The sequence below is a fragment of the Hydractinia symbiolongicarpus genome, chromosome 8 (genome assembly GCF_029227915.1).
Source record: "Hydractinia symbiolongicarpus strain clone_291-10 chromosome 8, HSymV2.1, whole genome shotgun sequence".
Classification (NCBI taxonomy): domain Eukaryota; kingdom Metazoa; phylum Cnidaria; class Hydrozoa; order Anthoathecata; family Hydractiniidae; genus Hydractinia; species Hydractinia symbiolongicarpus.
Genome location: NC_079882.1, coordinates 17,482,354 through 17,494,600, shown reverse-complemented (window position 1 = coordinate 17,494,600; position 12,247 = coordinate 17,482,354). Strand labels below are relative to the sequence as shown.

The 12,247-nt window shown below is 40.9% G+C and overlaps 1 protein-coding gene across 2 annotated transcripts; it reads right to left on the bottom strand.

The window, feature by feature from the left end:
- Positions 1-1,726: 1,726 nt before the first annotated feature.
- On the bottom strand, positions 1,727-5,328 carry LOC130654325 (uncharacterized). 2 transcript variants are annotated; one of them, XM_057456881.1, is made up of 3 exons: positions 4,237-5,328; positions 3,610-4,035; positions 1,727-3,382 (listed from the first exon to the last, which is right to left on the bottom strand). In XM_057456881.1, exons 2-3 carry the CDS (start codon positions 3,692-3,694, stop codon positions 2,163-2,165), a joined length of 1,305 nt encoding a protein of 434 aa, XP_057312864.1. In that variant the 5' UTR covers positions 3,695-4,035; positions 4,237-5,328; the 3' UTR covers positions 1,727-2,162. The 2 variants fall into 2 exon arrangements, with proteins under 2 accessions (XP_057312864.1, XP_057312863.1); XM_057456880.1 differs by having other exon boundaries at positions 4,320-5,328.
- Positions 5,329-12,247: the final 6,919 nt, after the last annotated feature.

Below are 12,247 nucleotides of genomic sequence, written 5' to 3'. Positions count from 1 at the left end.
GTGTCACTGGGTCCTTCTCAAAATTCAACGAGACCTTCCCATTTTTACTCAGACCTTCCCAATTTTTGACTCGGACCTTCCCAATTTTTGACTCAGACCTTCCCAATTTTGACTGAAACCACCTGAATTTTCAGCTGAGACCTTCTCAATTTTCCAGCAAGACCATATCAGTTTGGATTCAGACCTTCTCAAAATTCTGAAAATAAGTTTTGCTAACGCATATCACAAAAATATTGCGATAAACAAAGAAAGTCAGATGCGACATCAGCATACAGCAGCAACTACACTGTGTATGTGCACAAAATGAATTTGATACCTTGTTTATCCGATCAAGAGAAACCATTGGATGACCTGATTAATGACTATTTTATTGGTGGGTACACTTATGAAGAAATTCGAGAGTTTTTACGAATACATCATGGTCATGATATCAGTCTTTCTACGCTGAAAAGAAACTTGAAGCGTAAAAATCTATTCAGAAGACCACTCAATACCCGAAGGTGCAGTGTAAATGAATTAGAGGCTGCGATACAGAATGATCTTGAAGGTAGTGGTGCTCAACTTGGATATCGTCGTGTATGCGCATCGTTGAAAAGTAAAGGATTGATTGTACGCAGGGAAGATGTTCGTAAGACTCTGCTAAATATTGATCCGGAAGGTGTTGATCAGCGAAGAAGAAATAGATTATCACGCCGTACTTATAGAAATCCTGGTCCAAATTTCGTTTGGCACATTGATGGGCATGACAAATTGAAGCCCTTTGGATTTAGCATCCACGGATGCATTGACGGCTAATCACGCAGACTCAGTTGGTTAGAGGTATCATCAAGTAACAAAGTGCCAGAGTTGATAGCAAGATACTACCTGGAAGCTATAACGCAATTGAAGGGAATTCCAAACAAAATAAAGGCTGACGACGGTACAGAGCATTCCCTTATCGAGCCTATACATATATCCTTACGCGATAGTAATGGGGATTGTGAAGCCTTGGATACATTTTCTATTGTATCTTCACCAGTTAATCAACGTATAGAGGCATATTGGTCTAAACTGCGTCGAGACCGTCCTGGTTGGTGGGTTTCCTTCTTCAAAGACCTTGTGGATAGAGATTTGTACGATCCCTCAGACGCTGTTTTACTCGATTGTGCAAGATTTTGCTTTATGCGCCTTATCCGTGAAGAAATACGAACCGTAAAACAGGAATGGAATCAACATCTAATTTCCAAATCTAAAAATGGCGGACCAAGTGGAAGACCCAATACAATGTATTTTTTGCCTCATTTACACGGAGGAACGATTTTTTTGAAAGATGTCGATTTAGACGAGGTTTCAGAATTTAAAGTATTTCGATACGTACAGTGGAAGATTTTTCTGACGAATTTGGTGAATTTGTTACCACTTTGATGGCTCAAGATGGTTGGAACGTGTCAGATAATTTCGAAGGCTGTTTCAATTTGTATGCGTACCTTATTCAAAAAATTGCAGAATATTCATGAACAGTTGAACTAATTCTTTATGAACAGTTTACTTAGTTTGTTTTCCAGAAAAAAGATATGCCATTTTTCTTTTATATAATGCTGTCTTTCGAACAAAAAAACATGCTGCTCAGAAATATAAATGGTACAACACACCACACGTATGCCGTGAATTACCAAATTATAGTCCACTTAACCAGTAAGGGATTCTAATTCAGTCATTCCCGGTGAAAAAAGTATCTCCAAGTTTATATAGAACAAAACTCTAACTCATATAAAATATCCAAGTAAAAATCTCCAAGTTTAAATAGAACAAAACTCTAACTCATATAAAATATCCAAGTAAAAATCTCCAAGTTTATATATAACAAAATTTTAATAAAATAGTTTCTATGTGAAGTGTCCAAATAGAAATCGTCAAGTTCACTGCTGTAACTGCCTTTGTATAAAATGATAACATGATCGAATTTCAAACACACTCCTAATAGCAAAATAAAATATGTGCACTGTCATGTTTATATAACGTTTTGTTCTCAACTATTTCTGAAGGTTTCTGAATTAAGCAAAAAAAGAACGTAATTTAAAACTATATAAAAATATCAGGTAAATACATACAGTATATGATATCAAGTAAAATCAGTTCCCCAGCTATCCACTCGCAAGATATTCTGGAATTCTTCCCGGAGTTCACAAAAATTGCGGTACGAATACGGCAGTTCCAAAAAGAGCACACGTATGCGCAATTGGTTTTCTGGCAGCATTTTCACCCGTTTCAACAAATGACACATCTATTTTTCTACATAAAATTATGTCTGAGCCTGTCAAAAATTGCAACAATTTCACAAGATCAGTATTGTCAAGCCCACGAACATATTGAAGCACATATTTGTAACAACATCGTTGACCTTCTGTCTTCGGATCTGCAACGAATAGTTTTATAACTTTTTTGGTAGAAAGTGTAACAGCATCGTAAAAGTTTTTCAAGAAATATATTGATGAAAATTCTTCATATTCTTTCAAACATTGTAGTGTTTTCGCCCAACTGCAAACCATGATGAACGGTTTTTGTATTATTTCTTGCTGTGCAAGTTCAAGAACAACTCCATAAACATTGAGTGGATTAACACTGGATCTACAGTTGTAGCGGTCTAGAAGATCTATGAAATCCTTGTCCTTGTGTATTCCATGATTAGTGGTTTTCAGGGCTTCTTTTAATAATGATGCATCCATTGGTGACACAAAGTTTAAAAAAGATTCCATGAGCAGATCATTAGAGAGCGGTGTGTCCCCAAATAAACAATACGTAACAAAAGCTTTGGCTAAAAAAATTGGAAAATATCCAGTTTTGGTGTATCCATGTTTCAGTATTTTTCCAATTGATTCCCATTCCTCAAAGTACAAATCATGACTTATGAAAGGTACCCTTTCAGATGTTCCAATACAGAGAGAATCAGCAACCTCCATCCAAAAAGATGTATACAAATCTCTGTCAACTCCAATACCAACGCCACTTTCTTCTTCTCCTCGTGGATCAATAATTGTGAACTTTATTTTATCGTTTTCCATTATTTGTTTGAAGCCGTTGATCATATCTTCCTTCAAGCGCAACCTATGAACTTTGATAGTTTTAATTTCATCAGAAAGAACCAAATTTACTTCGTTGCTATCTGGTTCCAAGTTAGCGTGGCTAGAGCTAGCGTGGGATGACAAATCCACAGTTGTATCTACGAGGTTATCAACTTGGTTAGGGTTACCTTCAAATACCAAATTGATGACAGAATTATCATGATGATTTGTACCAGCTTCAAATTCAAAATTGGGATTATTATCGTTTTGATGGTCAGGTACAATTCCAGATTCCAAATTGACTATGTTATCACCATGGAAACCAGGATTTGGTACAGTTTCTAAAAATAAAAACTTTAACTGTATATACATTGTGTGTAGGTTTTTTTATCGATTCAGAGCAATTTTCAAAAGAAAATTTCTTGGGAAATAAGACCAAAATTACCTACGGCCGAATAAAATCTGTTCTATCCAGACAAATTAGCATACGACACAAATTATATCGAACGAAATTATAACAGACTACTGTACCAAGTACTTCTAAATTTTCTGAGGCTGTTGTACTTACCAGGAACGTCAACAATCTGCTGATCATCTTCTTCTGCAACCAAAAAGTCATTTCCAAAATCCAAATTAGGAATGGAAACTAACATAGAATTACTTGGAGGACTTGCATTCTCGTTTTCTGGTATTCAAAACAAGGTACATCTTTGACAAATACAAACCATTGTTGTTTAAATAGTCTGTTAAGGACAAATTTTCGTCAAGTGGTTCATCAGCAGAGTTAGTCAGAGATGTAAAACATTCATCGATTGTTTCTCCGAAATAACATTTTCCTTCATTTGAAAAGAAAAATCTCTCTGCTCGTTCCTTAATTGCGGATAACAGTATGTTGTCCTCCATCATTATGAACCTATAACCACCACCGTTTTTTTTGAGACACAATAACAGCACGGCCTTTTTCAACATCAAATCTTTTCCACCGAACATGAACCTAGAACGTCAAGAAGCTCTCCATATAGCTACATTGCAATAAAATTTGTTTAAAAAAGGATCAAAAGCTTACAATTTTGTGGGTAGCTAGATACCTGCGAGTTAATTTTACACGTTTTTTCGCCTGATACACTTGTTACAGACTTAAGCTATTAGTCACCCTATAGCTACATAATATAAGGAGAATTTCAGACATGCATACCTACTTGACTTGTGCTATAAATTCATGACGACATGCAAATACCAAAAGCTTGGTAGTATACTCAGATTAGAGTAAAAAAATACCTTCCTTTCTTCAACTTTTCGTTCATTTTCTCCCTTCCTCCTGATTTTAAGTATTAAACCACTTAATTTTGTTTCTGTTTTCCTCTTATTTTCACCAACCATTATCTATTAGCTAAAAATCCCTTTCTGCCGTTCCCTTCACGTGTGTTTATATTTGTATGTCTACCATTTTTGCATCGCGATTCTCCTCCAGCGTGTTCCGCCATTCGAACGGTCTGGGTCTAACTTTGAAAGTTTTTGTAGGTCCTCGGCGCTGTGAAATCAAAGAAGGTCTGGTTGAAAATGAGATGGTCTGAGTTAAAAATTGGGAAGGTCTGAGTTAAAAATTGGGAAGGTCTGAGTGAAAATTGGGAAGGACCCAGTGACACCTCAGGGCCATCGTACTAGTCGACATAAGAAGGCCCGTGGAAAAATCCACTGAGGCAGCATAAAAACGAAAAAGAAGTCTTATTTGAATTTTGATGACGTCAGCAACCCATCCACAAAAAAAATAATTTGGAAGCTTGTTTCACGTTGCCTCTATTGTGTAGAGCTTAAAGCGCTGATCAAGAAAATGTATATGATCATGTGCCTTTGATGAGCGGTTAATGAGATATAAGGGCTTAAAAATTTTGCAATGGCCCGTCAAAACCTTAATTGTTTTTTGGAAATTTCTCTACCTGTTTCCTTCATCGCATAGATCTTGAAACTCTGATCAAGAAAATGTATAGGATCATGTACTTTTGATAAACGGTTGTAGACATATTAGGGTTTGAAGGTTTTTTGATGAAGTCATCAACCCGTCCATTCCGAAACGGATTTGGGGACCCGGGTTTGGCAAACTTACCCAAATTGGTTCCTGGTGGTCCCTAGTTACCCACGCGGTGAAAAATCAGTGACGTCACCACCTCGTTTCCTAGTTATTTGGCCTTAAAATTTTAAGTGCACTGTAACGGCTTCATTAGAGATAGAAATATGTGCGTTCTAGCGAAGTCGACGACGACGACAAGGCAAATTCCCTAAATTCCCTAAGTCCGAAATCCCAATTCCGATGTAATCCGACAATTCCGGAAGATACCAATAAAATCTAATGCGTATTTGAGTAGGGAAATTCCCTGTTTTGTCTTAATAAACGCTGTACCTACTGGAGCCATCGAGACTCTATTTGATGGACAAAAGCCTCTGCTCAAAAGAGCATATCTCGGGAGGTTTTTGGAGATTGAGAAAATTGCAGAGTCGTATCGAGATATCACTACTATTTCGCGTCATGAGATAGGGTTGGTTTCAAACCAACCCTGGTCAGGTATGCTAGGGGGCGGGAAAAGTCCGCATGATATCGGGAAGTACAAAATGCGGCTGGGTGACGCTATTACTGATCTCCAAGATGTGGACAGATCTGAGTAGCCTCGGGTGAAAAACCATGGGCGAAAATCCCGACGGAATATATAGATGAGGATCTCGAAGATGAAGTGCTCGAGATCGATATTGAGGACCGGGGTCTGCATATCGTCTCCAAAAAAGTTGAACAAGTGGGGCGAGGCATGTTACGAGATCATCAAGGATAAGGACTTAAGACTCTTGGATCTAGCAGACCTAAAGATAATTGGTGACATACTCAACATTCAAATTGATGACAGAGCAAGGGAATCGTCTATGGCTATCCATTCTACACCCTACATACTTATGATTATACCCGCCTTCATCCGGTTGACTCCAGCGATGATGACTCCGACGATGATTAGAGGGATGTTGCTCGGGTAGGTATTAACGTGAACCTATAGTTCACGTTAAATACCACAAAAACAACACATTTACTACTCCTTGACATGCTCCGGAGTTACTTCAACATCCTCTGGTATTAGCATCAACTCCTCTGCCACAAAGCTTGGATCAGGTCCATCAGTCAAATAGTACAGGAGACGTGTATTTGTGATAATACGATCAATTCTATACGTTTTCTTGCTCCAACAGGCGTCTTTTGCGCGCCTTTTTTGATCATCATGCTCTTCTCCAGGCTGCAGCAAGTACAAGTATAAGCCGTCATCGGGTAGAGGCTTTTCATCGGGGCGCTGTTCACCTTTCATAAGCGGGACTTCATCCAGCTTGATGGCTTTTGAAGGTTTCATGTCGATCATAGCCTTTTTACTATTGTTCATGACTTTCACGATAGTGTACAAATGTTTGACCCATGTGGTACTAGTTTCGTCAGAGGTAAGCTCTTGCGCATCTTGAGGTTTGAACAGTCTCTCCGCGAGCGCCTGTTTATACGATTCGACGAACGCCGTAAAAGTATGATGGTACTTGGTAGTTGCACGTTTTATCTCAACACCCTTGGTCTCTAGCAGCTTACTCACGTCCGATTTGAACTCACTGCAGTTGTCACACTGGAATATACTCGGATATTTGAGGGGTCCGGCTTTGTAAATATCCTTGAGCATGTCAGCTACTTCACTAGCTTTTTTCGTTCTCAAGGGTCTCGCTACCTTATACATCGAAGCCACGTCGATGCCTGTGAGTATATACTTGTACGTGTTTCCATAGACTTTGTCATGGGGCATGTAGAGCAAGTCAAATTGGTGCATTTCATTAGGCTTTGTGATTGTGAAATGCGGATAATTGATGCGCTTGGAGGCCTTGATTTGTCTGAGCCATAAGAGCTGGCGTGATAGCCAGTGAGTAACACGCCTTTTGGAGAGACCAATCTGCTCAGCAAGTAATTGATCGCTTTTCGACCTGTCCAGAGATGTTCGGGTTGGTAATAGATTCCTATTCCTCAGCCGTAACTATATGTGCTTTCGACATTTATTAAATGTTGAAAAACGTTCCTTACATATAATTGTACGCCGCAAAGCGTAAAAGTGCTAGTGATCCCATGATGAACGTCAGTTCGCCGTCCTGCTGTTGTTTGGAAGGTACATAATAGTCGGAGAGTTTGAGAGCTTCTTCGATCGTGGCTATAAAATATTCTCTCATACCCTCATCAAGCTCTTTCAAGCTTTCGCCAGCTTGGCGCTTAAGCTCTCGTTGCTGATTTTACCATTCGATTTTGCTCTGTCTGTCACGTACCCAAGCTGCTTGAGCTGCTTGTAATTGTTCGATAGCTTTATCGTGTCTTTTCCTCTCCTCTTCGCCATGTCCCGAGAGCTTGCTGAAAAGGAAATTTGACCCGCTGAATGCGAGCGCATTAATCAACGCTCCTCCTGCCATTACTGCTAAAGTGGCCATTGTTTATTTCTAATATTCCACAGAGTGGAAGCGCCCAAAGTACACGTAGCACTTGATATCCCCAGATCCATCCGCCTTCTTGGTCATATGTAAGGTGATCCCATCGCTAAGCCTTTGCAAGGGTCTGCCAGAACCATGTAGACTGTGATCTCGACTACTGCGGAAGTCGATGAACAGGGCGTAACGCTCAGTCATGAACTGACCGATGGTCACCTCCAAGTCGTGGCTACTAAAGAGTTCAACAATTTGCTCGAGATGATCTTTAAGGAGCATAGCATGCGAGTAACGTTCGTTAGGCTCCCCTTGTACCGTGATTGCGATTTTCTCGATCTTGGGGTTGTAGAAAACCTCGTTAGCGCCAGCATAAGATTTCACTTTCCTGGGGTCTACGAATAGTAGTAAGACGCCCTTCAAACTCTTGGCAGGAGTGTCGATCTGGAGATTATAGCTGGTATCAGCCTTTTTTATCGTTATAACCTTGCTGCGGAGTACACGCTCATAGGGTAGGGCGATACGGCTGTATCGAGACATCATAGCACTCGCGAGACCCTCGTTTGTCACTTTAACAAACTCACGATCGCCTTTTCTTCATCATTTCCTACGTGGTCACTAGCTTTTACTTGGACGGCTCTGATGGTACCATCATTGGGATTGATACCTTCTAGAATTAGGTTGTTCTCTCGATCAATCTTTGGGATCCACAGATCCCGATACACTGCCAGAGTGTTGTAGTCCGAAATGTTCTGCACGTCATTACCGTTCAAGCTGATGCGAAGGTTTTGAACCAGGGCCTTGCCGATGTTGCTGACGATGGTGCGTTTGGTATTGGTACCAGTAAGCTCCAAGTCAAGGAGGAGTTAGAGGGAGCCTGGGAAAATTATATCATTCTGTCCCATGTTTGGTACGTCGACATACAAGTCTTCGTTCTGGTTGATTGTTGAGGGGACATGGCTCACCTTGACACGCTGTTTCTTGCCTTTCATGGCAAGCGTTGTCTTTAGTTCCTTATGCGGATCTAGCTTTGTTCCGTACATTTATTAGTAGGCAATTGCGGGTTGAATAAATGCCGATTATTCCAATATATAAAGGAGATGACTTTACGCCAGAGGAAGGCATTCCAGACAAGCCTGAGGAGTTTAGTAGCGAGGGCGAGATCCTTCGACCCGAGGGCATCCAGCTCGATACGAGCATAGCACCAGAAAAGCAGGGAGGTGCGCGTAGGCAATTGGAGTTGAGTACGGAGTCGACCGAGACCCTACTTTTTAAATCAAGGGTTGATAGCCTGTACACGAATCTTAGGGATGGGCTTGGGCTTATGCTCGATGCGATACATTACGATAGGTTCAGATTAAGAGAGGAATGCCAGCTTGTAGTAAAGACGGTTGTGACGGGAAAAAGATCACTACTGGAAGTAGTACTCACTTTGCAAGATGGTAATCTTCCAACTATAAAACAGCTCCAGAGTAGGCTAGGTAGTACACGCATGAAAGCGATAGGGTTTGATGACTATCAGACACCCAACAAGGGTAGTAAAGCACAGGCCCAAAACCTCGCGCTAGAGGTTGATGTTGTTGTATTGAACAGGGGTGAGGAGGAGGCTTCGGGTAAAGAGGAGGGTGAGACAATTGAAATGCAATCAACCATCGTGCTCGCCGTTACGGGAGGTGGAGGTGCTGCTGGAGGAGGTAGTGCTGGAGGAAGTACAGGTGGGAAAGGTTTTGTACGGAAACAGCTTGAAAGACTCGGGAGATTATTGAAGTACCTAGCAGGAAAGGCTGGCTCAGCCTTGCTGGGGATCATTGGCAGCGTGGTGTCGTTCTTTTTCAGAGTTGCGGCTAAGATTGTGGAGTTTGCAGCCAAGCATTTATACATGGCCATGGCTGCCGCCGTGGGTATTGTTGTTGCGTATGTAGGTAATAGGAGGAGTAAGGGTAAATCGCACTGAAAGTCTAGTATGTTGTTCAACACATTAGACATATTTCTTCATCCAGATGATAGCGAGGATGAGCTCTACTCCCACGGTGGCCTTGGTACCCTCATGCTGCCTGTGGGCTTCCTTGGGAAAGGGTGCGTCGGACGCTTGCCCCGTGATATCACTGCGAGATGTGGTGAAGGCTGCCTCATGCTTGACAGCGTGGCCTAGGCTTTGGTGTTCAGATCTAGCTCCCAACCTGCACCTATGTTAGAGGGTGCGATTAGAACGTTGTTGTTATATCCTACAATCTTTCCAATGCGGAAGGTCCATGTTGGAGGGGAGCATGTACACGCTGTACATCACGACGAAGTTTACTGGAGTCCGTGCATACTGGAGCACCTTTTGAAACTCGGTGATGTCTTGACCTACGTTTTTCTCACGTTGAACCATGGCCTCGAAATTCTGCAGGAGGATCTGTCTAGCCGTGAAATTATTGGCATTAGAGCCTAGGATTAAGGCCTTGGCACTCGCTTGGGATCCTAGTAGCACGATCACGTAAACGCGAATACTCTTGCTAAGCTTCATCAGGCCCTCCGATGTCAGACCCTGGCTAGTGGGGATGATAAACTTGGCCCAATCCCCATCAACCTGTGGCCACCACCTACCATTTGTCAACGATGACACCAGGGCTTTGAACTTGTACAAAGCGTTGGGGTCCGCACCGTACTCACGACATATTTGCGCATACTCCGACGTGGAGTAGGGGTTCTCGTACTGGGAAAAGCCTTTTTCGTAGGGCATAGGTACCTTCATTCTCGCGAGAATACGTTTCATGTGGTAGTACACGTGGAATTTGAAAATGGATTGAACAAGGGGTACGGAGCCACTCATGTGCTTGGCAGAGATCCCCAACGCCGTCGTCGCGCAATGAATTTGGAATTCCCTTCAATTGCGTTATAGCTTCCAGGTAGTATCTTGCTATCAACTCTGGCACTTTGTTACTTGATGATACCTCTAACCAACTGAGTCTGCGTGATTAGCCGTCAATGCATCTGTGGATGCTAAATCCAAAGGGCTTCAATTTGTCATGCCCATCAATGTGCCAAACGAAATTTGGACCAGGATTTCTATAAGTACGGCGTGATAATCTATGTCTTCTTCACTGATCAACACCTTCCGGATCAATATTTAGCAGAGTCTTACGAACATCTTCCCTGCGTACAATCAATCCTTTACTTTTCAACGATGCGCATACACGACGATATCCAAGTTGAGCACCACTACCTTCAAGATCATTCTGTATCGCAGCCTCTAATTCATTTACACTGCACCTTCGGGTATTGAGTGGTCTTCTGAATAGATTTTTACGCTTCAAGTTTCTTTTCAGCGTAGAAAGACTGATATCATGACCATGATGTATTCGTAAAAACTCTCGAATTTCTTCATAAGTGTACCCACCAATAAAATAGTCATTAATCAGGTCATCCAATGGTTTCTCTTGATCGGATAAACAAGGTATCAAATTCATTTTGTGCACATACACAGTGTAGTTGCTGCTGTATGCTGATGTCGCATCTGACTTTCTTTGTTTATCGCAATATTTTTGTGATATGCGTTAGCAAAACTTATTTTCAGAATTTTGAGAAGGTCTGAATCCAAACTGATATGGTCTTGCTGGAAAATTGAGAAGGTCTCAGCTGAAAATTCAGGTGGTTTCAGTCAAAATTGGGAAGGTCTGAGTCAAAAATTGGGAAGGTCCGAGTCAAAAATTGGGAAGGTCTGAGTAAAAATGGGAAGGTCTCGTTGAATTTTGAGAAGGACCCAGTGACACCTCAGGGCCATCGTAAGAAAGCAACCTCGGTCCCAGAACACAAAAATGATAGAAGAAACAAATAAGCTTGAAAAAGAGACAACCTTCTTCGCTCCGCTTTCCTTTTTCAGTTGATAAACAATTTGTTTCCGTTAGATACGGCGTGCACATTAAACCGGGGGGTAAAATTGAATTATTATATTTATCACGACCCCGTGGGGCTTTTAAAATAAAAACAAAACAAATAGAAACGTTTAAAAATAAGACAGATAAGAGTTTTATTTCTTAAAGTAATAAGAAAAAAGAATTAAATGTTTAAATAGTAACCCCCTGATTTGCGTTTTTTAACGTAAAATGTAAACGTAAATTTTAGCGTAACGTCACGCTTTGGGGACACAATGCATGAGAAATAAGAAAGTGACCAGTGATTTATGTGCCATGGCCTTGCCGTGCGCACACACAAGGCGTATTAATGTATATTATTTATTGCGATGCACAAAAACAAAGGGAAGATTCGGTTTTCAACAATACTTTGAAATGTATAACAAAGCCTTGATCGTCTAACGTAAGACGCCTACAAAATTTATAGTTGGATTCATATTACGTTAAAAGTTGACAAGATCTTATGAATTTAAAACTTATATTTATCTAATAGATATTTTGAGTAAAGTGTTTGAGTTAGCACTTGGCCTCAAGGGGCCAAAAATCGGTCGGGTTCACGAATATATATAAAAACTACAAGTTATTACTAAGTACAAGTTATCCACAGTTATCCACAGTTTATTTTACGGGAAAGCATCAAGGAAAGTTCAAAGCGCTTCGAAGCTGGACATCTGCCATTAGAAGAATAGCGTAAACCAAGTGTCTTTGACGTTCTAGAAGAACGAGACGCGTAGCGTGTACGAATTAGGCAAATGGTAATGGGAAACATATCACGTGGTACAGTCTTCATTTGTTATTTGACCTGCAACTAAATTAAAAGTCCAATTTTTATTTATA

What these genes read in the sequence shown, in the direction of transcription:
- LOC130654325 (XM_057456881.1), bottom strand. Translation starts at nt 3,694, where the DNA reads ATGTTAGTTTCCATTCCTAATTTGGATTTTGGAAATGACTTTTTGGTT. An exon ending in GCAGATTGTTGACGTTCCTG is followed by an intron (nt 3,383 to 3,609) that starts GTAAGTACAACA and finishes TTTTATTTTTAG; the next exon opens with AAACTGTACCAAATCCTGGT.